The sequence below is a fragment of the Hyalella azteca genome, unplaced genomic scaffold (genome assembly GCF_000764305.2).
Source record: "Hyalella azteca isolate HAZT.00-mixed unplaced genomic scaffold, Hazt_2.0.2 contig6661, whole genome shotgun sequence".
Classification (NCBI taxonomy): Eukaryota; Metazoa; Arthropoda; class Malacostraca; order Amphipoda; family Hyalellidae; genus Hyalella; species Hyalella azteca.
This window is the reverse complement of record NW_025936815.1, coordinates 732,482-758,501: the sequence shown is the minus strand read 5'-3', so window position 1 is coordinate 758,501 and position 26,020 is coordinate 732,482. Positions and strand designations below refer to the sequence as shown.

Below are 26,020 nucleotides of genomic sequence, written 5' to 3'. Positions count from 1 at the left end.
ATCACCTCTTAGTGACCTCTATTGACCTCTATTGACCTTGTACAAACAAGGACAAAGAGGCTAGCTTTCCTCACCAAGAAGTCCAATAGGTATACCATAAGCTCTCAGTCCCAAGGGTCATCTTTGTGGTTGTCCTGACTCCTGCGGCTTTAAGTCCACCCAACATGGACACCTTGAAAAGAAGAAGCAGCCGTAGACCAGCAAATTAACGCTCGAATCAGCCCTGGAGCCAACATCAACCATCTAAATGCTATAGTCAGATATTGTCATCCTGGCACCTAAGCAGCTGTAGTCAATTGACCTATCTCACCACATCCACACAAACTTTAATCCAACACTGCTTCAGCACAAGCTGCTACTCCACATATTTAACGGCCAATACGTTGTTCTCCAATGCTTTATAACTCATAACATCACTTCTTACACTGTTACACATGCTGTTATCCTAAGTGTCCGCTGACCACACTGCATTGCTGCAAATGTGAACTGTACCAAACGGTAATGTGTCATCACCTTACTTACTCCGCAAGATGTTAACCCTGCGTCCATGGTCAGGAAGATGCGCCAGGTGCGCGGGAATTTATTTTGTCATTTTAATGACCTGCGTGGTGCGCCGTACTATGCTGGTAAAAAAATGCGCCGTACTTTAGAAAGCTAAAATAGTTTAAATATGGATGCGTGGCAACGCAAATTACGCAATTGCACTGACCGTACACACAAACCTGTAGGTGTCCCGTGTCCGCATTGTGTTGTGGTTGGATATGAGTTAACTAGATTGCTAACGCGTCAACTCAGGTTCTAAGAGTCAGCACAGTTATGAATATTCATTCATAGATCACAATTCAATCGGACACAAATTACAAAACTAAAGAAGGCAACATGGCTCTAGATGTGCCATCAGTTTCTTCAGGCCTGTCCATCAGGTCAGTCTAAATTGTCTCCGTCCGTCTGTCCGTCCGTCTGTCTGTCAGTCCGTGACTTCATGTTTTTGTCGATGAGAAAATACGCTCTCTAATATTAGACTTTGTCCATCTGTCCGTCTGTCTGTCCGTCCGTCTGTCTGTCAGTCCGTCTGTCCATCTGTCTGTCAGTCCGTGACTTCATGTTTTCGTCGACGAAAAAATGCGCTCTCTAATATTAGACTTTGTCCATCCGTCCATCTATCTGTCAGTCCGTCCGTCTGTCTGTCAGTCCGTCCATCTGTCTGTCAGTCCGTGACTTCATGTTTTCGTCAACGAGAGAATGCGCTCTCTAATATTAGACTTTGTCCGTCTGTCCGTCCATCTATCTGTCAGTCCGTCTGTCCGTCCGTCTGCCTGTCAGTCCGTGACTTCATGTTTTCGTCAACGAGAAAATGCGCTCTCTAATATTAGACTTTGTCTGTCGGTCTGTCCGTCCGTCCATCTGTCTGTCAGTCCGTCTGTCAGTCCGTGACTTCATGTTTTTGTCGACGAGAAAATGCGCTCTCTAATATTACACTTTGTCCGTCTGTCTGTCCGTCCGCCTGTCTGTCAGTCCGTGACTTCATGTTTTCGTCGGCGAGAAAATACGCTCTCTAATATTACACTTTGTAACCGTCTGTCATTGGGATCGGTGTGCTTGCTGCCAGCCGCAGATAGTTTGTAGCGCATATTGCATGGTTGCCAAAGGCACTCTTATGGAGTTTCTTTCTGTTGATTATTACTTGCTTTTTCGGATCTCCTGTAATTGATTTAACATGTACATATGAGCAGAGTGATACTAGCAATGGTAATAAGTTATAATGGTTATTTTTATTACTGCAATTGATCCAGTTCATGACCATTTCTTATGAATTGAGTCCATAGGAAGTCCATTGCTTATATTTTGGTTTGGATAACCCGTAGGCATTTAAGAAAGGTTGGAGTGCTACTATTCTTTTGACTTACCCAACCAGGCGGAGCCGCGTACCGCACGGTAGCGGCAACCAGCCGCAGCCTGCAGCACGCAGCCCGCCCGCAGTTGTGGAGTAGAATTCGTGGGGGAAGGTGTAGTGACCTTGACGCTCCAATTATGACAGAGTGCTCCAATTTCCCAAAAGCTCATGTTCTTTTATTTATACTATGGAATGCCACCATGTATCAAGCTTTGTTTTAGTTCCATGTGTTTGTTGATGGTTGAAATGGATACATCATACATTTGCGCATCAAAATACTGCCAAAACACTAGGTCTTGGCCATCTAGTGGGAAAATATTGAGATCCAAAGAGAGACAATGCATGCCACCTGGTGAGATCATCGAAAAATGTGTCAAATTTGACAGTTGACCTTGCTCTACCAAATAGTGAATAACTGTTTTTATAGGAAGAATATTACGGTTTGAGACTTTTAAATACGTCTGTGAATATATTAGGAATCCTTTAAGTATAGGGTAAACGCGGTATATTCCGTCACATTAAGGATGCATCGAGAAATGAAAAACTTTAAAAAATAACCGTGTGCGTTACTCAAGTTCTGTTTGCTTTAGGTGACTCTCAGAACACCGTAGTACGCGTCGGCAATGATGAAACGTCACAAAATGTTGCCATATTTATGTAAAAGCCTTTAGAATGCAAACCTACCAAATCCCTATATTCCGTCACTGTGTGTGGCAATATTCGGCACGTGGTGAGGCGTATTCCTTCCGCGCTTCAAATTCTACTGATACGTAATGCCGTCATCCACGTGATCGAATTCCGTTCGCTGTGTGAGCTGTATTGGAATACAACACGGCTTTGAATTAGAACACTAATGAATATTGAAAGTTTTCTTTGCTATTAAGTTTTTAGTGAATTTGCGATTCAAGCAAACGAGTGATATTATTAAAAATTGAAATTTGCTTAATTAAAAGCCTAATAGCTGTTAATTAAAACGTAATTAAGTAGTGTTCAATATTCGTTAGTGTTCTAATTCAAAGCCGTGTTGTATCCCAATACAGCTCACACAGCAAACGGAATTTGTTCTAATTCAAAGCCGTGTTGTATCCCAATACAGCTCACACAGCGAACGGAATTCGAACACATGGATGTCGGCATTACATATCGGTTAAATTTGAAGCGCTGATGCAATACGACTCACCACGTGTCGAATATTGCCACACACAGTGACGGAATATAGGGATTTGGTAGGTTTCCATTCTAAAGGCTTTTTAATAAATATGGCAACATTTTGTGACGTTTCATCGTTGCTGACGCGTATTGAGGTGTTTTGAGAGTCACGTGAAGCCAACAGAACTTGCATAACGCATACATTTTTTTTATAGTTTTTCATTTCTCGATGCGTCCTTAATGTGTCGGAATATACCGCGTTTACCCTGGTTGTTAATAATGGTTAATATATAATTATTAAAAGCCAAGAATTTTAAGATTAGGGACTGAAAAACGGCCCATTCCTGGCAGCGTTCTACAGCAGTGACAGCACACTAGCAACACCTTTATGAAGATTGAAAGAAACGACCACATTCTAGGTAAACAAAAGATGGCATCATCTAACAATAGTTCAACCAACAAGAAATTTGAATTTTTTCAAAAGAAACTTACATCATGAAGTCTGGGTTTTAATCTTACAAACTGCATTATGAGAAAGCATTAAGTGGTGGGCCAGGGCTGGGCGGCGGCGGGGGCAGACAGTAAATTCACTTTTATTGCCTCAAATTGAGTGCTTTGTCCTTTTTACATCTTTTGCCAGACTTTAGAGGTGCTTCATTTTTTATTTATTTAATAAATAAAAAATGAAGCAGTGGTGGAATTTCTAGAATTCCAGTACCACTTTATAAGTGGTACTGACAACTGTTCAAGTTGTTGGCAAAAACTGCAGTAGCAACTAGCAAATGCCTGGGTGCTTTATGATCAGTTTGATAGTCAGTAAAATTCAATGTGAATCATTGAATGTGTTTAACATGACTGAATGTATTGCCACTCATAATAGGTCAGCCAGGCAATGAAATGTTTTATCACCTATCACCAAATCATGGACATATTGGACATATGCGTTCCAGCACTAAACCAATTGAAGCTGAGAATCCGAATTTCATGACAACCCAGGTTTAATAGTGTGGCATAAGAGTCGTTGTAATAGTATCTCAGGGGTCATCTGGTCGTTGAAAATCCACATGCCACTCGTTGGTCGGTAGGTTTTCCAGTCGTTGGTTGGTAGGTTTTCCAGTTGTTGGTCGGTAGGTTTCTTAGTAGCTAGTTTGGTCACAGGTCACTTAACAACGAAAAAACATCGTTAATAAGAAGATTAGTAGATAACCTCAAGTTTTTGTACATTGGATTGTTAATATGCAACAAACCACACGTATAATGCATTAATGGTTTAATTTCTTCACACCAGTTACCGTGCCTTCTTTACTCCTGAACACTGACGTCTGACCGCTTCTAATATTGATACGTAAATATTGCGCGTAATCAAACGCAAGCTATCCCTAAAATGCAGAGGGCACAGCTTCCTCGGAATGCGAACTCATTTTTAAATACAAAAACTAAGATAATAATTTTGTTTCATTTTCAACTCTTTATCCTATGCAGATTGCATCGAATTTATTCATTAGAATTTATTCATTTTCAGCATTGTCAGCTGTACCTGACAATAAAATAAAAGACATCAATGCAGCACATTCCAATATGTTATAGTAATTGGCAATACTTGAAATTAAAAAGATGCACAGAATAGGCAAATGAAGCTTGTGCAATGTATAAAAAGCCACGACAAACTTCTTTGGCTATTACAAGGGCTTTTTTTAGTCAAGAAGTTAGTTAACTTAACTTTAGTTTAGGGTCCAGTCCTGGTCGACTGACCAGTTATCAACTTATCAGCAACAATTACTATAACAAAACTAAGAATTTTTATTTTAATTTCATAACCAGTAGCACTTCTTGCACAATTAAAGTTACAATGAACATCCAATTCAAAATCACGTATCCAAAGCTAAGCATGTCGCATCAAATGGGTTTGCATCTTCCAATGATGGCGATGAAATAAATTGCAAATGTTGCCTTGATCTACAGGTTGAAAATTCTTGGAAAACTAAATACAGGGATTAATCAATCATTGCATTAGAAATGTTTGAAAATGTTTTCCATGTAAACAGAACTTGATATATACAGTAAAATTACATCTTTATTTTTAATAATGAATGAACGAATTAATTTATGACTTCCCTGTTCAATCGTATATCTCAATCAATCGTCAGCTATGGAAAGATCGGGTTCCAAAGGCCGGATCCCTTGTTAATCAAGTCACGAAAAGTTCAAGAATCGGCAACAGGCCATGGGCCTATTTCTTCAGCGCCGACACTTCTATTCTATCAAAACAATACATTTGTAGTGACCTTGTATATATATTTCCTCCAGTTACCCCCGTAACTCATTTTTGAGGAATGTTGCTAGCCTAGTGAATTTTAGCAGAGTTACCCATTAACTCTGACTCAACATTATTATCAATGTTATTGCCTTAAGCATCATAATCAAATAGCAACTGCAGTTGATTTCCTGTTAAATATTATTTGGGTACATATTAATATTATTAGCACCGACCTAGGATATTACACGTCAAGTAACTCAAGTTGTCATAATCATTTGCATATCTGTAATACCATTCGTAATCTGGCCTTCGGACCTTGACCCAGTCAATTAGGAGAACTCATACTGTGTTTCATTACATAATACAAAATACAAAATTGTAAGATGCTAGCGCAGTCTGGTCTCTGACTTACACGTCTTAGCCGAACCACAGTGTGTTTGGTACAACCGAACGTTTGGCACGAGTCACAGACCGTATGGGACTCAATACCGCGATGCTAGCATTCCCACGTCTTGCACATTTATTTCCAATGCTGGTGCTGCTTTATTTGGTTTGGTCAACATGGTTTCGTGATCTCAATACTTATCTGGTTGAAAAAATTGTGCTTCGTAGCTTTTTACTGATCATTTAAAAGCATTTGCTAGTGTTTTCCTTCTAGTAAAATGACACTTTGAACATTTTTGCAGCAGGTAACGTGGCATGGTTGTTGTGACCAGATCTATTTTATCCCCATCTACTGATCATATTTCAATGAAAATTTGTGCATGAAATGAAATAATTATTCTGGTGTGTTTAGCTTGTGACAAATTTTATAATTTCGACTCCAATCACATGTCACACAGCAATACGTGCAAGAATTTCCTGTGGCCAACAAATTTTTCCGAATTACTTAACAAATCTTAATAAACTCAAGAACACGGACTCACTAAAGCTTTTTTGCATGTGTTAAGATCGCAATATTTTTTCCGATTACCGCTGCATTCTCAAGTTATATGGTTGATCTTTAGACATTCATATGAAAAGAGCTATAAACTGTAGGGAAGGAATCAATTTCGAATAGAACATCAACTTAAAGCCTTCAAGTTTGAGGTCTAGAAATTTATTACTTGCTACATACAGTCAGCATGTCACGAATGTATTAGTTTAAATTTTCTCTGAATATCGTTGTGATTGGTTTATATTGGTTATAATTGTGCGATTAATTTTGCCCTTTGTGCAAAAACTACCTCCATTTGTACGAATGGTATGAAGGTTACAAAAGAGGCACACAGAAAATTTTATTGTAGTCAAGTTTCAACTTGAAAAGAAGTCAACAACCAGCGCCATCTGTTGGATTTTTCTTCCAAGCTTGAACACATACGACAGACAGAACCAGAATTTTGTAAACTTGTGACTCTTAATCGGCAGATGCTGCCTTGAACATTTCTGTTTCCAGCGGTGGCTTGACTGGCATCTGAAACCAAAAAAATGCATGAGTGATAGCAGTCAGTGTATTATTTTTTAAAAATATCGTGTAATAAATTATTCATAGTCGTTGAAATATATAAATTCCCTATTAATCCAGGTTTGGTGTCGTTGTAATGACCAAAAAATGGTCGTTAACTTTACAAAAAGTCATTGAAATTCCAACGAATCTTGCCACTTTATGAAACCTGGATGACAACCTGCTGCTCTGAGCCCTGATGATTTAGTGATGTAACATGCTTGCAAAGGAGGAAGTTAGTGCTGCAATAATGCAAAATGCTAAAAATGTAACTGCCAATTGTTATCCCTGTGCTGGAAATCTGCACCTTGCTTTTCACAGTGGCATTCAGCCAATTTGAACTTTCAGATGTCCTATTAGTAACTGTTTTTCTACTTATATAATCCATATCAATGCCAAAAAAAATAATTTTCAGCATATTGGAATAGGATAACACCTTTCATTTCATGATTTTTCATTTTTTTTCTGCCCACACATTATTTCCGGCTTGATTTCAACCTCTAAGAATCTTAAGATTTGAGTGCATGACATTTGTACAGGCTTTTTAAAGCCTTTTTGTCAATACCCTATCTTATTTTTTCCAAGTTGATGCTCTGGCTAAGGTTTTAAATGGGTTTTGTAATTAAAATTTTAAAGCATGTAGTTGTGTACCTTATTTGGCACACATTGCAGTTTGAGACAGACATGCATGCATGTACCATGTATAGCACATGTTGCAGTCAAAGTGTTAAATATCTGAAAAATATAAAAAATTTATATTCCTGCATGGCATGGTGGAATTTGAGGATGGGGACAGTCTCATAGCAACACCCTGACCACCGGAGCCCTCCATGCTGTCAGTTGTTGGCACAAAGCAAGATTGGGGAATGGGGTACTGGGAACCATGATTTTGGTGCTGAGGCCCTCTTTTTCCAGTCATCCTGGTCATGAGCTCCAATTCCAGGGTGCATGCTCCAATTTGGGCTGCCATGCTCTGAAATTCCATAGGTATATGGTAATTAAAAAGGCATAGAGAATGGTACCATGCTGCATAGATCTCAATGCTGTTAAAATTGAAAAACTTCATAGTATCTTTCTTATCCATAGTGGTAAACCAGATATTTTTTAGAACCCATTCATTTATAATTTCCTCATTTACTCAAGATTTAAAGCAATATCTTATTTATGAATAATAGTATGATAATGCTGGTATCTACAATATTTTATTGGTGTACTTCTAGGACTCAAATTGAACTTGTAGAAGAGTCTAAAAAACTCTCTGCTTTGCCACTATGCTCTTATATATAATTGTTATATAAATTATAGTTTGGCTATATACATACATTGCTCAAAACCACTTTCAGGACCAATCGGTTCACTCTATCTAATCAAATGTATGGTTTACAAAAGTCAACTGAAATTGATTGCTAATGTAAAGAACTAGACATAGTGGCAAAGCAAAGACTTTTTTTAGACTTCCTCAAATTCATTTCTTATTCTGAGTCCTATTAGTAGACCAGTAAAATATCATGGATACCAGCATTATACATAAGATATTGGTTTAAATCTTAGTAAGTAATAAAATGAATTAATAATAAAACTTATTCCAAAGAATCATGGTATGCTACTATTGAACTAGATATGTGTTTATGCTACTAATTTATCATAAAAGTTGTATCCTCATATTTCCATGCTTCATTACAAGTGAAATTTGTCACCTGAAATGAGGATATTCAAGTAAAATGTAAAAACCCACATTAGATGGATTCCTCATCCTTCATTACTAGTATGCAGTAAAGTCTATCTGTGAAAGGTTTTCTAAAATTTATAGCCATAAGAGAAACTGTATAATAAAATTACTTTGCCACAATTTTATTTGCTTTTATTAAACAATAACATGTAATTAATTTTTCAATTTTACACAATTTGATAAGAATTGGAGCATATTTAAATCAGGGATGGCCAACAAAGCATATCTAACAATATTTGCTTCAAGACATATTGTGCCATAAAGTATTGTGGCAAGATGGNACGCCCCCCACCCTTCTGGTCTTGATGGGAAGGGTTGTGCCCTCCTATACCAGGCACCCTATGCTAGGACTAATAAGTACATCTGATTGACACCCAGGCCTGCTAAGTGCGATATGATATTCTCATAGTTCTCTCCTGCCAATTTCATCTTGATGCAAGCCAAAGCATCAGACACATGAGAGACTGCCACCTTCTGTATTCAGCTTTGCTCCTCCGTTTTATCCTTAGTATCAATAACAGCTTGATTGTGAGCCTAGCCACTTGATGATGCACCTAGAAGATGGTCAACAATTTTCCAGCGGATGCTTAGAATTTTCTGCACTGCTATTCTGGGGAACCAAGTTTAGTTGCCTCAACACAGAAGCCATGGCCAAATTCCCTGGAAGACTTCATTCTGAACAGAATCTAATGGCATATTACCATATATATATATACATTATTTTGGTAGGGCAGCAAGCACTCACAATCACTCTATACCATGTTCTAAAATATGTGAACTGAAGCTTTAGAAATATGACATGCAAGCATTTTCAGACCATGCTGACTTACAATCTAATGTAACTAGAATTGTTGAAAAATCAGTAATAATTTGCTAAGTAGCATGGATTAAGTGGAAAGTAAAAAAAATAGTGAGGAAGTAAATTGTTTGGATTTTTTTTAGTGAAACTGTATATAGAAATTAACTGAATTTCTAACTTGGTGAATTTGCTTATTTCCTAAAGTGCTGTGCCAAGTGGAGCTTTCCCCTTTGAAGATATATGCCTTGGATTTCTAGCATTTCATTACAAATTTTTAATATAGGGTATTTACTCTTGCCGCCTTTATCTATGCATGTTGAATTTTCCACTGATTAATTCTTCCTTCCATTTCAGATATGAAGTTGACAAAAATTGCCCTGCATTCTTTGTGGGATCGAAATTCCAGGTAAGTGATCAATTTTTTTTTGTGTCTAAAAGAATATATGTACCTGTTGCTGGATGATTTCTGTAAAGAGTAAAGTAGAAGTATCTTGTTAGCAAAGTTTGATATGCTTCAAATTTTAATCATGCACATAAATTTTGGTCTGTCCATTGCTTAGGCAAGATTTAATTGTATTAGTTATTGTAGGAGAAGTAATGATTTACTACTCATTCATTGCATAGAACCACTACCTGAAATAATAAATTCTCCCTACTCTACTTGCTATCAATTAACTGCATAAAAGAAGGATGTTGTCTAAAATTTGTGTGTGGCACTTTGTTACAAGTGGGTTGACTATTTTTGCAATTTGTATTGATTTCTCAATTTGTGACTATGTTTAAGAAAGACTAAGACTAAACTATTTTGGAAAAATCAGAGACTCTGAGTATATTAGGAATAAAGTACTTTAAAAAAACTTTTTTTAAAACCTTGTTTTTCTTGTGGACTAAAAAGTAGAAAATAAATTATGGTTCGCCCCAAAAAACGTGTGTCAGGCAGATTTATGATTGAAGAGAAAAGCACACAACACTTAAATTTTGGAAATTTGATGGTGAACATACAGCCCGACCCACGTTTTTTTGGGGCGAACCATAATTTATTTTCTACTTTTTAGTCCACAAGAAAAACGTGTTTTTTTAAAAAGTTTTTTTAAGTATTTTATTTTCTACTTTTTAGTCCACAAGAAAAACGATTAAAACTTGATTAAGTAATCTAATTACTAGTTTTTATGATTGTATCTGAAATTGTTAGGCGAAAATAGCCTGCATGCCGAGTTTCAGATCTCTAGAACAATCAGAAGTGGGCTAATTTTCGTTGTCCATGTTAACAGCAAACAAACAAACAAACAAACAAACAAACGTGAAGCTAAGCTAAGAAAAACGTGTTAAAATATAAATCAGATGAAGAATTTACCTTGGATTCAAAATTTTATTCTATTTAAAAATAAATTTAAGATCACTTGATTGCTTAAATTGCAAGTTTTCATGAATGTAAAAGCAAATAAAACGGCAAAAAGATTCTACATTTCTTCTGAGAGAAAACTTTTTCTCTCCTAAGAAATGCTTAATCTTATTAAGATTAAGCATTATTTAGATTATTAATAATCTTATAATCTTGAAATAATTTTACCTAATGTTTACAGATCAGCAAAGATGGAGAGCATCTACTGTGTGACAACATATCCAACATTGCAGTTGTTGATGTGTCAACTGGACAAGCTGCTAAGAAAAATCCTAATGTAACTGCAACTATTGAAAACAAGGATATTGTGTCTTTACCAGAAAATGATGATGAAGATGAAGGCCCAGAAGATGCTTTCAAAAATGCCAGGATTGAGATGGATGAAGCTGATGGTGTGACATCATTTAAACTTTCTCCTGATGGTACCAAATTAATAATCGCAACCAAAACACTCCTGTTGAAACTTTATTCATGGCCAGACAGAACACTTATAAAACAATTTCGTTCATATCATAGAGCTCACATTACATGCCTTGACTGGGACCTCTCATCAACGCTTGTTGTGAGTGGCTCTGCTGATCAAACTGCTCGTGTTTGGGACACTAGAAGATCATGTTCAACTCACAGCCTCAGAGATACTGTTGGTGTATTTGGGTAGGTCACCCTTTAACTTTGCTGCTGTGATGTGTATTTTAAACAATCATGTTTAGTTTTTTTTTCATTTTCACGGTTGTTTCAATTAAGATATGAAATTGAATGAGAAATATTACCTAGACGAATTTTCATTATGTTACCTTGAATAAATTTACATTCAGCTTCCTTATAACTATAAATAATTACATTTTTGGTCCACAGATGCGTCACTTTTCATTCAAACTTGCAAGAAAATCCATATGTCTATGCTGGTGTCATGACCGTGCTGTGTGCCTGGAAGCTCAGCGCTGGCAGCTCCGAGTTGGTGCACAAGTTTGACAGCGCTCACTTCATGAACATAACTTGCATTGAGGTTACAAGAGATGGCAAGCATCTGGTGAGCTGCGGACTGGACCGTATTGTTATTTTATGGAATGCTGCACCAATGGAACAAGTCAAGGTGGTGATGGTGGGTCAGGCAGTGGGAGCTGCTGTCGTCCTACCCAAGACAGATGAAACTGAAGGTGTCTCAGTCTTACTGGGAGGAGAAACAGGTGAATGACGATTTACTGACTTGTATCATCGTGTATGGTTTTTTAGGCCTCCAATTTTACTCTAGCTTTGTGAAACATCTTGGAGTGTACTGCTGAAGCTAAAAAATTGGTGTGTGGCAAACGAGATTTATGTCCAACTCAAAGTTTTCAAGGGGAAGAGGAAAAGCAATTTGCATTTCTAAAATAATACTGGAGTTTCTCATGCTTGCGTTGGAGCCTGCAGCTGGCTGCAAGATCAGCAGCACCTACTATAGACATTACAGTGAAACAGTACTTGGTAATACTATATTTTCTAATCATGTCATTGCTTTTCACCCAGGAAATCTAAGCATTTGGCGAGTAGACTCAGGAAAAGAAGTACTCCGCACGCCCAAGCCCCTCGTGGAGCCCATTCCAGGAGATGAACGAGGCAGCCTTTGCATCACTGGCATGATGCTCTGCCCCGCCCTGAAGTCTGTTGTTGTGTCTTCCTACGACAACAACATTCTCTTCGTCCACACTGAGCATCTAAAGCTATGGAAAATGGTAAGACGTTTTTTTTTTGTGGCGGTGATTGTAATTAACTAGTTTTAAGTAATACAGTAGCTGCTGACTATTATTAAGAAACAAATGAGAGTTTACGTCCAGTAATGGTGCATCGCCAAAATCATGAAAATTGTGATGATGTTTCTATCACCAATAAAGAAATTTCACTTATTTTACCTATTTCATGAAAATTTTTGCTCCAAACTAAATACTCGTGGTCGCCATGGATCTTGCCCTTTGCTGTTCTCCTTGTATATACAGATTGTTACTTGTAACTCCAGAATTTCTTTGGAATGCAACTATATATCAAGATATATGTCATCATCTTTTTAGCATGACTTACATTTTTTCAGTATTCAATAACTCGCTACATTTTTTTTCAGTTTTGTGGATACAATGAGCAAGTGCTAGCTACAATTTTTGTCACGTCCCTTCCCGCCAAGAAGAAAAAAGAGAAGAAAGAGAAGTGCAATGTTGATGGCGGAGATCATTCTTTTCTGGTCGTAGCTACTAACAGCTCTCAGGTACCTTGATGTTCGGTGCTTTCTTAATTCAATACGATGAAATAATGTTGACATACCATTAGTGGGTTTTAGTTTATTTATTTGATTCGTAACACCTAGAAACATCACCAAAAAATAAACATCACCATCCCACGTGTGTTATTTTGAGCCACAATGAATTTTGGACCTTGCTCATACTTTTTTTATCTCTCGTAAATAAAGTTATAAAAGTTTACTTTAGACACAATTAACTTCTGGAATAAACATTGAAGTCATGAGTGTATAACATTATCTTCTAATGACAGCTGCGCCTGTACCGCCTGAGCGACATGAGCTGTCGTCTCCTGCACGGCCACACGGACGGCGTCATGGCGCTGGCCAAGCATCCGCATCTCACTGACGTGTTTGCCTCCAGGTTAGCGGAAAATGTTAATTTTTTAGAAGATTTACTTTCAAGCACAAGAATGTTAATAAGAGTCCACATTTTCGAATAATGGTGTACCAAATCGGTTGTGATTTTAGTCCTCCAATAAACTTGACAATGGTTTAGCTTTGAATTACGAGCATCATTAAGGTTGAAGGAACATAGTTTGAGGCCAAAAGCTTGAGAAAACTGGAATTCTAAGGTCGTGCATGTATTAAATGTGAAAACATTCACAGTTAGGAGTGACATCATTGACCTACATCTTTAATTTCTACATGAGCATATATTTGTTTGTGCGAGCAGTTCCCGCGATGAGAGCGTGCGTGTGTGGCGCGTCACGGACGACTTCGACGCCGTGTGCGTGGCTGTGGCGAGCGGCCACACGCACCGCGTCGCTGCCATCGCACTTGGAATGGGTGAGTGCAACACTGCTCTGAAATCTTATACTGAAAATAGAAAATAATGTCACTATGTGTTGAGTATTGTTGGTCAGGTAAACTATTTACTATGTTCTCATTAATAGAATGCGTGAAGGACAGACTTGACAGCATCACACAAGACAAAAAATGCAGGATAATTTGGTAAACGATGTAAAAGTCTTACGAATTCTAAAAGGAATTGAATTGCACTGCCATCGATACAGGGAATTTTGCGAGATAAACGCAATAGCTTCAATAAAGTATCACACTGAACTTTTTCATAACGTGAAAAGCATGATGAATAACTGGTAGATTAGTGTACCCTTCAACTCAATATGTAATCTTGAGGTAATTTTTTATACAAGTTTATTCCCAGGCCTCGCGCAGCATTATAATTTATCAATTAATTTTGGGTTTTGACATTAAGCTTATTCTCATTTTTGTTGTTTGCAGACATTCTAATAAGTGGTAGCAAAGACACGTGCATCAAGCGGTGGCTCATCAACGAAGAGAAGCTCACCGTCATCAAGAAGGAACTGCTGGAAGAAGCCAAGAAGAAACGCAGCAAAGACGCAGCCATCAAGCAAGAGCTCATCTCGTCTGCTGGTCAGTCACATCAAGTTCTCTGTACTCTAATTCGTTATTAATAACTTAGTGAAAGGAAGCAATTCTCTATGAATATGCATTGAAACATAATCATTTAATCATTGTACAGCATTGGCTGTATCTTAATAAATGTTAGAAAGTAATTAAATCTTGATGATAGTTTTTAGTTTGGAACCAAAACTGTTTTCAATTCATTAAAGCGCTTAATTGTGTCTACTCCGAGCTGTAGAGTGGAATTTTAGTGGCGAAAAAGGAACTGATGCTGGTAACGAATTGAAATAAATATATATTTATATTTGTAGTTTGGACCTTTTCTTATCAAAATAAAAGCTACTAAATTTGTAATCAGTTTCATCTTTAAAATTAATAGAAACTAATTACTCAAATCATGATCATTACTCATAATTCATTTTTTGTGTATAAATTCTCTGTATCCTTGTAGTTCGTTGATTTGGAATATCCATGAAAAAAACCCTTATAATTCACACATATTTTCATAAACCATCGTTCTTGATAACTTCAGGACGTAAGTGTATTACCATCTTCCTCGAGTTCAGCATATATTCATTGCATACTTTACTTACTGGAGTTCACTTCCCACAGACGCAATGGTGCCCAACTCGCTGGTGTGCGCTGCCACGCAAGTGGGGCACGAGAAAGACATCAACTGCATCTGCGTCGCTCCTAAGGACAAGCTCGTCGCCACGGCTTCAGAGGACAGAACCATTAAGGTGTGTGTTCTTCTTAAATGTGTAAACTTAGAGAACGTTTTGCTTAGTTTTGAAGGAATGTTTTCATGCCTCCAAAGAAACCTTTTCTTGCTTGCCTTGAATTTAGCTTTTCTCTTGATAGAGGTAGAGTGTGCAATTCTTTGAAAGTGTGGCATTTTTGCCCGTAGCAATTATAATAAGAATGGCAGTAAATTAATCATCGAAGGAGTCAGTCATCGAAGAAGATGCTTTATGACTGAAATAATGAAAAGATTCAAATCACGAAGTACAGAAGTAGTCTAATATAACCAAAACAGTTTTTGAGAAATTTCTGTTTCGTATTTTTACTTGACTTTTACCTTTACAAATAGATTGCTTGGCAAAGTAATGTTAGTCGTCTTTTAATCGTGACGTACAATGTTTTTATAATAGAATCATTAGTGACATCAGTCAAAGTCTGGAATTTCACACATGACTTATAAGGCATGTGTGACAGGCTCACATGACTTGCAATAATCATGATGAGTGTAGGTGGGGCTTGCAGCATTGCCTTGAATTGGTGTCCCTAGACGAAATTTAGTATGTGTTACCTGGGAGAATCTTAAGGTCTTGAGTAATAACATCGTGTCTACGTGCAGGTATGGAGTGGAGACAGACTATCCCTGGAAGGCACGCTGCGGGGACACAAGCGTGGCGTGTGGAGCGTCCAGTTCTCTCCTGTGGACAAACTCCTCGTCTCGAGCAGCGCTGACGGCACGCTGGCTATTTGGCTTCTTGAATCCATGACGCTCGCAAAGGTGAGTCGGACTTGTGTCCAATCAGAATTATTGTATTAATATAGGAGTAAGAGTAATATTTGGAGTTTAGAACTTAGTACTAATCTTATATTTATTGGTTAAAACTTAGCCCTTTGTCTATCGACGGTAACTAGCGTCACCAGGCCTCCAGTTATAAGCAGAATTGACGAACGATATTGTGTGCCTAGTTTCCGAGTAGTGACTTCATTACTTTAATTGATTGAAGACACATCTTCAGATTTGGATTGCAAATTATTTACAGATTTTACTTTCCTTTTAAAACGTGGATTACTTAGCAGGTGAATGTTGGTGTAGATTTTTCAAAAAATTGTTTGGTAAAAATTAGTCGTGATTATTATTTAGTCAGGTTGCCGTCAGAATATTCCCTTATTCCCTTCTTAATAATAAATTCAAAATGATTTTCTTATTATTTTAAATTTTTGTTTCAATAAAAAATTATTATACGAGTCATTTATGGTGAATCCTAATTAATTAAAAAAGGAGATGCTGCTTAATATTAATGCATTTAAGCACTGAAGTATTTTTAAGACCTGATTCATGCTGTACACAGACGTTGTCAGGCCACGAGTGCGGAGTACTGAACGTGTCATGGCTCAACCGTGGACTGCAGCTCGTCTCGACATCTGCGTCAGGCATCGTGAAGATCTGGGAGGTGAAAACATCCACGTGCCTCGACTCGTTGTCTGCTCACGACGAGCAGCGCGTGTGGGCGGTCGATGTGTCGCACGACGGCGAGAAGATCGTCACTGGAGGGGAAGACTCCAAGATCATCGTGTGGCGAGACGTGACGCAGACGGTGCTAGCCAAGCAGGCTGAAGAGAAGCAGAGGTTAGTGTTGAGCTAATGTTCTATATGGTTCTTGATTGCCTGAGGAGAAGCAGAGGTTAGTGTTGAGCTATTGTTCTACATGGTTCCTGATTGACTGAGAAGAACCAAAAGATAGTGAAGCTAATCTCCTACATGGTTCTTGATTGCCTGAAGAGAAGCAGAACATAGTATTTGGCAAATGTTCTACATGGTTTTTTGATTGCTGCTGGTGATAAGAGTTAGCAAGTTGTTTCATTGTTGCGTATGAAGTGAATTGTATAATTGAGGAGTTAATAATAATTGGTTGCTTTGTTACCTGCTTCAAGCATTACTTCTAAGTCAATGCTTAATGTGTTCAAATATGAATAATTTTTTTATTTGCGTTACTATTTTGTAGGTTCACATTGGGAAAAAGTGAATGCAAATTTGTTCACAATCTTCATTAATCTAAGGAAATTCAGAAGTTCTCTTGCCGTTCTATGATAACCATTACAAATTATGTAAAGTTTGCTCAGTAGATTTTAGTTTATTGCTAAATTCCTGCACTTTCAGTAAGTTAGCGTCGCTGCATCTACGGGAACTGCTTGATTATTTTTTTGTTTTTGTGATGCTAATGTGAATCTGCAGGATTGAGAGCGAGCAGCAAACTCTCGCTAACTTGATGCGGGAGCAACGATGGGCTGAGGCTTTGGTTTTCACTCTGAAGCTCGACCAGCCTTTCAATTCACTCAAGGTAATGCATCGCAGTCTGTTGGTTCGCAATGATTGATAATAATTTATAAATGATTGATAATAATTTATAATTATTGTATGTATTATCATCCTGCGATGCCACTTTTTTGTCAGTTGATTAGTCTTGCTCTAGTCCTATCTGCCTCAATTCTCTAATCTCTAAAATATTATTTAAATGTGAAAATAATGGTTTCATAGAAAAAAATTATCGATATGTTCTTGGGACAGGTACGACTCAAATTTTTCTACTGCTGTTAACTTAGCTTGACATAATTTAAGTCTATTTGCAATAAACACTCATTTTACGTTTTGTATTCCTTTTACTATATAACGTGAATGTAAAGCTGTAATAATTTCATAGGAGGCACTACGAGTGCATTATTTGAACAAATCCAGTGACGATTCCATTGCATTGTACTGAAAACCATATTTATTCACTAATGGTGCATCTTGAAGAAAATTTCTTGCCACCAAAAGGTGTTGGCGTGTGCACATCAGTGAAATATCTAATTTTGTTTCAGGTAATCAAAGGCCTGCTGAGGTCCTCAGGACGTGTCGGGCTGGGCCAGGTTCTAGGTAGCCTAGAACCTCATCACCTCGGCGCTCTCATCAAATTTGCCTGCAAGTGGAACACGAGAGCGGCTACGTGCACCTATGCTCAGGTTAGCCATTCCTGTCCATGGGCAAGTCGTCCAGCTATTTGCCTATTTTAAACCTAATCTATTGATATACTTTTATATGCACTGTTCCCAAGTGAAAGATCGTTCACGACAATGCTAGTGTTCAAAGATTCCATAACTGTCATGCGTTTCTGATCGTGTAAACTTGTCTCAAAGCCAGAAATTAGTTAAATGAATGCAACACGTATTTGTGACAATTTTCTCGCAACTTTGAATAGTATGCAGATACCTTTTCTTCTTCGACAACGTTCATATGAAATTACACAGTGGCAAACTGATAATAGCCAGCAAATATATCAACAGGAAATCATGTACCTGTTGTTATCAACTCGTACTCCCGAGGAGCTGGACGAGATTCCTTTCTGGTCGTCGAGCTTAGCAGCGTTGAGCAGCTACAGCAGCCGGCACTACAGCCGCGCTGCGTCGCTGCACCAGTCCGCCTGCGTCATCAATTACTGTGCGTCCCTCGTCTCTATGACGCGGGCCGTGCAAGCTATTGACATCACTGACAGGTACAGTTGTCACCGGCCAAAGCTGCTACCAAGCCAATCTGAACGTACCGGTATTCTAGGCCTGTAATTCACAATCAGGATCGAACGCTCACTGCTCATATAGGCCAGGACAATATATGAATAAATTTCAGGCAACTGTGCTCATTCATCTAACCTACAATGCCGTTCAACTCTCCCAGTCATCGTCAGTTAAAGCCGGTTCAGTGGCTATGGAATAGAATCACGACAAAGCACACTGAAAATAGTTTATTGATTCACTTTGTTTAAAATCTTTTACACAAACCGGATAAATAGTTTATTTGTGAAATCACAGTAAAACGTGGTAAAGGGAAAGCGTAAATTCCGACTAAAATCACTATTATTATAGACGTTCAATTCTATTCACTATTGCACAGCATTAATGCACGTAGTTATGGTTAGAACACTTGAATCCTCACGGCACAGCCACGACTCCAGCGTTAAAGCAAAGAATGCTGAGAGTTGACAGAGCTGAGCGGGTTCACGTATGAACCTCACTGTAGGGCGGGCGGGACACGACTAACTGACCCCGACTCACAGCCGCTCGGAGCCTCGGACCTGACCCTGCACTACGTTGTTCCAACGGCTGGAAGGTCTGACTCTAATGGTACAAGCGCAGCTTCGCCAGACGCAACAGAACAATTTAGCCAAAAAGATGCACATGGGAATAAATGATCGTATCAATCGAGCAATGAATATCTTAGTGAACGATGTTCATCGTTCACACAGTGAACGAATTTTGAGTACCTATTGTTGAAAACCACAGACGATGAGGCCGTCTGGAAAGAGATCAATAGAATGACTTTTATATATTTATCAATGATCCAAAAGTTGCTTCTCGGGAGCCGAGGATAGCAGTGCCTAGCAACTGGCGCGCTTGTCGAGCTTTGAACCACTTGCCGGTTAACAACAGAAAATCAGAATCACGCTTGCGAAAATGGAATAAACGCTCGTTTTAATTTATCAAATCAGTACTTAGATTGAAGATGCTTAGCAAGCCATCCTAGCTACCGTATTGAAAGGGATTAGAATATTTAGAGATAGCGAGACTAGGTGCTGATGAAGACTGGTTAGTAAAAATCGAATAGTACAGTATTAAATAGATAACATAATTTTAGTTGAGTTCTTTATTTGGACACAAGTGGAGATTCTGCCCTCTGATGAAGGGTCAAGGCATCATGAATAAGCTTTTCTGAGCACTGCGCATTAGTTCTCATAGCATAACTCCATGAATGCAGAGCCGATTTGTTCAATGACGAGTAAAGCTGGTCCTCGACCCCTGAGCCTCATCGTACTGGTATCCCATGCTGACGGGAGGCTCTTTGTGTTCGGTCCGATAGCCCCCGAAGAGTAGTAAAAGCTTGCCCAGTGTATCAGCAATTGTACCAGTGTGCTCTGTCGTGGCCTATTTACTGCCCAAATGGCAACCACTGCCAGCTCCAGATCACTTAGCAATTCTTTACTGGCTCGTGGAGATGAATTTGAATAGACAAGAAGTGAGATATTGAAGTAAATAAAGACGTTGCCGGTAAGCTTGAAGAGATGGCTATCAGCTGCGTGCTTGCTAAGTGATAATTAGCAATGGACTGGTATCTCGGATACGAGACAGGTGTAGGTTGGATTATTCTTTCAAGTCATTATGCGGGAAAGACAGAGGGTTAGGCCACAAAATCACTGCATTTGCTCGAATAATCAAAATGGAACTATTGCTCTACTAAATTAATGGCATTTAGTTAGAATTCAAATGGAAAGTCCCGTCAGAAATGATTGAGGGACACGATGAAGATTGGATTTGAGATAATCAAGTGAAGGTAGGATGATACCTACTGCTCTCTGTAGTAGATTCTGCATATAGTTTATTCAGTTACCTTACTTCAGTATCACTCACAGTTGCTGTATACTGCTTGACCTCGCATTGGAGTCCTTAGGGAAATTATTGAAATGAAATATTGTCCTTGAATTTTTCTGCCTCATCATTGAAAAAAATACATTAAGTTGCTAAAAATATAAATGCTCGTATAAATGGGACTCGAATACGGGTCACTGGGTGCGAGAGACATTGTCTCTCACCACTTCAGCTCCGCCGCTCATCATGATCATTAATTTAACACTGTGTCTACGGATAACTTAATTTAACCGCCCTCAATGCTTTCGTATCTAATGGCTTTGTAATTTGAGTTAGCTATAGTCGACAAAGGCGTAGGGTTAAACCATAATTTATGTGCCTAATACTATTTTCCAATTAATTTCGATGTTATATTCTTATTAATTCAATACTTATATCCAGGCTGGGTTCCGAAGAAGAGGAAGATATCGACGACATGGCCATTCTGAACTTTCTTCAACCCATTAAAGAAGAAAAGCCAGAGGCCAAAAATGATTCTTCGTCTGATTCATCAGAATCTGAAGAAGAACGTGACGATGCAATCGGATCTACTCTTGATAATAGCGATGTTTCAATGGCTTCTGACGATGAAGGAACGAACGAGACTCAAATTAAGAAGAAGAAGAAAAAGAAATCGAAGGCCGCTCATGTAGAAGATTTAGACGCTGGATATGTACAAGAAGCGCCTGTTCATTCGGAAGAAGAAGACAATGCAAATGATAATGGTAACGACAGCTGGGACGACGAAGGCGTTGCGAGCGAAGAAGGCTTCGAGTCTGATGACGATAAGGAGGAATACAATCGTTCTGACGAAGATGGTTCTTTTGGCTCGTCGCGGAGCTTTCGTGGTTCTGCGTTACACCGAGTAGGCTCAGACAGAGACTCGCAGTTCAGCAATAGAGGGAGAGGCTTCGGTGATGATAGAGGCTTCAGGGGAGGATTTGGGGGAAGATCTAGAGGACGAGGTGGGCTCAGTGATGGAAGGGGAAGAGGTGGATTTGGTGGAGGCAGAGGTAGAGGAGGATTTGGTGGCGACAGAGGTAGAGGTAAATTTTGCGGGGAAAGAGGTAGAGGAGGATTCGGTGGAGGCAGAGGGAGAGGTGGATTTGGAGGCAATCGGGGAAGAGGAGGCTTTGGTGGAGATAGAGGACGGGGTAGTCGTGGATTTGGAAGTGACCGAGGTCGAGGATTCCAACGTGGAAGAGGCCGAGGAAGCTCCAGACCCACTCTAAGTCTTTTTTAAATAAAGTTTTCTGGAAAGTTTCCTGTGCATTCATTACCCCTGCTGTCGGTCGTTTGTTCTTCTGCCATGCGTCGTACAGATAATTATATAAAATTACTCTGCTGGCATGCATCTTGCCCTGTTACTCAGCAACTCCGGAATGAACTTTCCGTTGAATTAGATCACTACATACGAATACTGTGTGCTATTGTACGCGGATAATCACGCGTAAATAAATCTTGATAAATGATAACCTTAATACATGTGATGCATGTTTACGCAAAATTACTGTAAAGTTTATTATATACTATTCTTCGATGAGCTCGATCCAATTATTTTGTCTCTTGTAGTCCCAACAGCGTAGTAATTGAGCCAATTGTAAAAAAATTCAAATCCGTACTCACTGCAGTGAGTGACAGCGAGCACATTTTCTCGTCGACGAAAACTTGAGGTCACGGACGGACAGACAGACGGTCATGACGAGCACAATAGAACATTTTTTCCATAAATGAGAAAATGCAGCTTATAATTCTTCTCACTGTCGAATGCATTTGAAGACGGACGTCGAGGCGAGGCTCGCGTGTTCGTTAAAGATGAGCTACCAAAATTATATTCAATACGTTGAATTTCATAATTTAACGTGCATGCGTTGGTTGGAGTATGAGAAACAGCTGTGCTTTTTGATGAATTGCAGCGTTTGTAATCGATGAAGATCATGATGAGTGGGCTTATCGCAGCTGGTGGAAACCCTGTCAAGCAGTTAGGTTAGTGTTTGGCTGTGACCTTACATTTCGACTCGTCGACGAAGATGGGGGATAAGAGAAATTATGCCTTGTCTAAACTGTAAAGAATAATGATGCCTGGAATGGACTCAGCATGACTGATGTTGAAACAGCAATGCCCTTAGTCATAAGCTGAAATTAAATGAAAGCGAAATTTATTGTTCTCATTTGAGTAAAAGAAAACCTTACAATTTTTGAATATATTTTGAAATATTTCACGGCATTTTGTTACTTCAAATGTTTATATTGATCGATATAACTCTCACCAAATGAAAATGAGTTTGAATTGGAGTAGTGTGAGGTATTTTCGAAAAAACGCTAATGTTAGACATGATGACAATCTACCGAAAGACACTTCGATCCATATTTGACATCAAATAGTTCACTGCGCAAGATCAGCTGACTTTCTTATCAACTGGCGAGTCAGAAAATGACTCGTTATTTCAGCGCTCTTTAATATCAACACCATTATTTCTTGAAATTAAACTCCAAAAATATGAACAAATCGCATAAAACGGACTATGGACTGTATGTATGAACCTTGGATTGATCTCTGGACTCATGAATCCCTGAATAAAGGATAGGCCTATTTAATTCAAGGTTGCACGCATTCTCGGTTCGCTATCAACAAACTTTTGAAACGCTAGCAACGGAAATCCCTCAATTTTGATAGACTTTTTCCATGAGCTGATTGATTTGCTTTGGTTTTACCAACCGCCAGGAGGAGTGAGTTGATGCTTGAGTACTTTTTTTATAAGTTTTATTGATAAAGCTTTCATCCACTTGCTATGTGGATGTTTTTTAGTAGTTGCGGCAGGTAACTTGGGTGACCGTCTTGCCTATAATCACAATCAGCAGGTGAGCAGCTACTCAGTCGTTGATCGTCCACCAGAGTGTGAGGGTGCCGTATACACTTTCTTGTCACTGTCTACGAGCCTGCAGAAACTTTTCTCACAAGCGGACGTTACTCTCTGTTTTCCCGAGATGCCATTGCTAGTCTCATTCTTGAGTCCTAAAGTTTATGATTGAAGTTTCGTGCAGTAAATCTTGATGAACCATCATACGATCAGGTTGATTTGGTAATCGTTCTGTGAAAATCTCGACTGGCTTTTCACGAGCTCAGTCATGGTAATATTTTTTGTGTGATTTTACCCATGTACTTATTAAAGTTTGTTCCATTGCTCACTGCTCAGAGTCCTTCGTTTATGTGAATTTTGCCTACATTGCTGATAAATTGACACAATAATGTTAAAAAAAATAAGATAGCATAATCTCTGTCTCTGAAAGAAAGAAAGTGGCACGCAATCGGGAGTAGGAAAATTTAATGTGATCTCAATGTTATTTTCACCTTATCTATTTTTGTAATTTAATAAATGTACTTCGAAAAGCTCCGAAAGTCTTATTTGCATAGAAATGGCCGATATTAAGTATTGGAGAGACAACCTAGTGTGTTGACCTCTACTATTTACTGTTAACTAGGATCGAGTTACACGGTGTCTGGCCTCTAAACTGTGCATGGAGCCAGAACAACTGCAGTAGTGACGTAGGATTTGGGGAGTAGAGGATAATGCGAGGTCGTCGAGGTGATGAGCTGCAACCGTACACTGTTACACATAAGTGACATAACCTTAGTCGAAATCGTCCTTTGCCGTTTTGCACAATTTTTATTAACTCGGAATACGAGTCGGCTTATGTCATTATGTCTGACATATCGGAATGTTTTTTTCTGTCACCATAGTCATTCTGTCAATAATCCTTTTGACACTAGCGCTGAGGTCTCGAAGTTCTTTTCCGAGAAATTCTGCAAATTACCTTGAGTACTTCTGTTGTCGTTTTCTGTGTTTCTTATTGATCAGACATGAATGGTCTCATTGTTCGTGATGTAGTACTAATTTTGTTTTAGTTCCATTTTTTGGAATAATAAATTCTTTTTTGTAATTTGTTAAAAGTAAGACGCGTATATGGCCTAGCAATAATTACAGCTCAATCGGGTGACTTGTTTAAATTTTGGATGACTTTGGCCAGCATTAAGATGACTTAACGCTGCATAGAGATGACTTTAGTCGCCATTGCAGTGACTTGGCGAGTAATAAATAGCAAGGAAGAGCATAATCAATTATACCCCTGTGTATTCAGAGGCACTGCCTTAGAGCCGCCGGTTCTGTGTGGTTGCTTAGAACGTCCATGCTAACGCTTGTTCAATATTTAATGTCATCTATTAGAAACTATTTAGATAGGAAATATCAAAAACCTTATTTATCTTCATTCATTCAACTATCCGGACGGAAAATATAAATAATTTAATTAAATTTCTAATGCGAATTTTATCCGAGCAATGTATACATTTCCGTGCAAGCTATAATTACTGATGTTTAGACAAGGCTTGATAAATCTATGTTCACTCATAGTCTAAAAATGAACGTGTCTGAAAGTTCCGGTAAATAGACGTACAAGACGCTTCAGTTAATGATAAGGCGAAGTCAAATGGATAAACCCTCGAACATCAGCGATAGATAAACGCAACCCGAGGTAGAATAAATGCTGCATTAAACGCATCAGCGGTTAGTCTAACTTAAATTATTGAATCTTTAAGGTAGCCTTGATAATAAAATGATAAGGATTCCACAATGTTCGGGCTAGCTTCAATATATGAGAGTTGTTGCTAGCTGCAAAAACTATTTAATAATGATCCCAGCTACTCAATATTTAATCTGTTGGCAAAGTTGTGTTGGATTTTTAATTCGATGACCAACCTTTAAAGTTTAAACTATCCTTGAGATGCTGGGTACATAAAATAAGTATACATAAAAACTTATTTGGTATTAAATTTGGCACGCTGGAAAAGCTGGACACGAGCCGAGCGGAGCAGCAGAATTCGTATGCTATGCGCCAATCAGCGCCATCAGTTAGGTTTAGAAGTCGCTGAGTCATGTTTATTGTCCTCAGTTGTTTGTTGAGAGTTGTTTAGTGTAACAAGTTTAGTATGTGTTCTGAAATTAGTAAAAATTATTTCGAGCAGCGATCTGGCATTTTGATATTTTATGATAATTTCGAGGTAGGTAGCATTTCTTGCTTGAGATTTTGATTTTATGCAATGCAAATAATTTCGTGCAACGGTGAGGTAGCAGGTTTTGTTTGATCTTGGTATAAAGTTCAACGAAAATATTTTCATGACTTCTTCAGCAATCTCGAAAAGAGTACTTGTCATCAGCCAAAGGTTCTCCGTGGTTAGAGGTATTTTCATACGGAAGAGAGTCGTATGAATGAGCCTCGAGCGAGAAACCACTGGAAATGTCACCATAAGTCGGAACCATGTGCTTTTATAACTTTGCTCAATTGTTTGAATGATACAGTAATTGTTGAATTATAGTCACCAGACCGTTCATCAGATTTTGACAAGTGAATTGGGGATGACGAAGAGTGCGTCAAAACGGAATAAAATATTTTCAACAATGCATACAGTTGACTTGTTTCACT

At 38.5% G+C, this 26,020-nt stretch overlaps 1 protein-coding gene across 1 annotated transcript; it reads left to right on the top strand.

Moving 5' to 3' along the window:
* The first annotated feature begins 879 nt into the window (after positions 1 to 879).
* On the top strand, positions 880 to 21,802 carry LOC108679370 (transducin beta-like protein 3). Its single transcript, XM_018167990.1, has 16 exons — positions 880 to 923; positions 9,666 to 9,717; positions 10,895 to 11,367; positions 11,569 to 11,900; positions 12,220 to 12,425; positions 12,809 to 12,949; positions 13,234 to 13,343; positions 13,656 to 13,768; positions 14,225 to 14,377; positions 14,981 to 15,108; positions 15,726 to 15,884; positions 16,456 to 16,733; positions 17,340 to 17,445; positions 17,966 to 18,106; positions 18,428 to 18,636; positions 20,942 to 21,802. Exons 1-16 carry the CDS (start codon positions 880 to 882, stop codon positions 21,780 to 21,782), a joined length of 3,486 nt encoding a protein of 1,161 aa, XP_018023479.1. The 3' UTR covers positions 21,783 to 21,802.
* Positions 21,803 to 26,020: the final 4,218 nt, after the last annotated feature.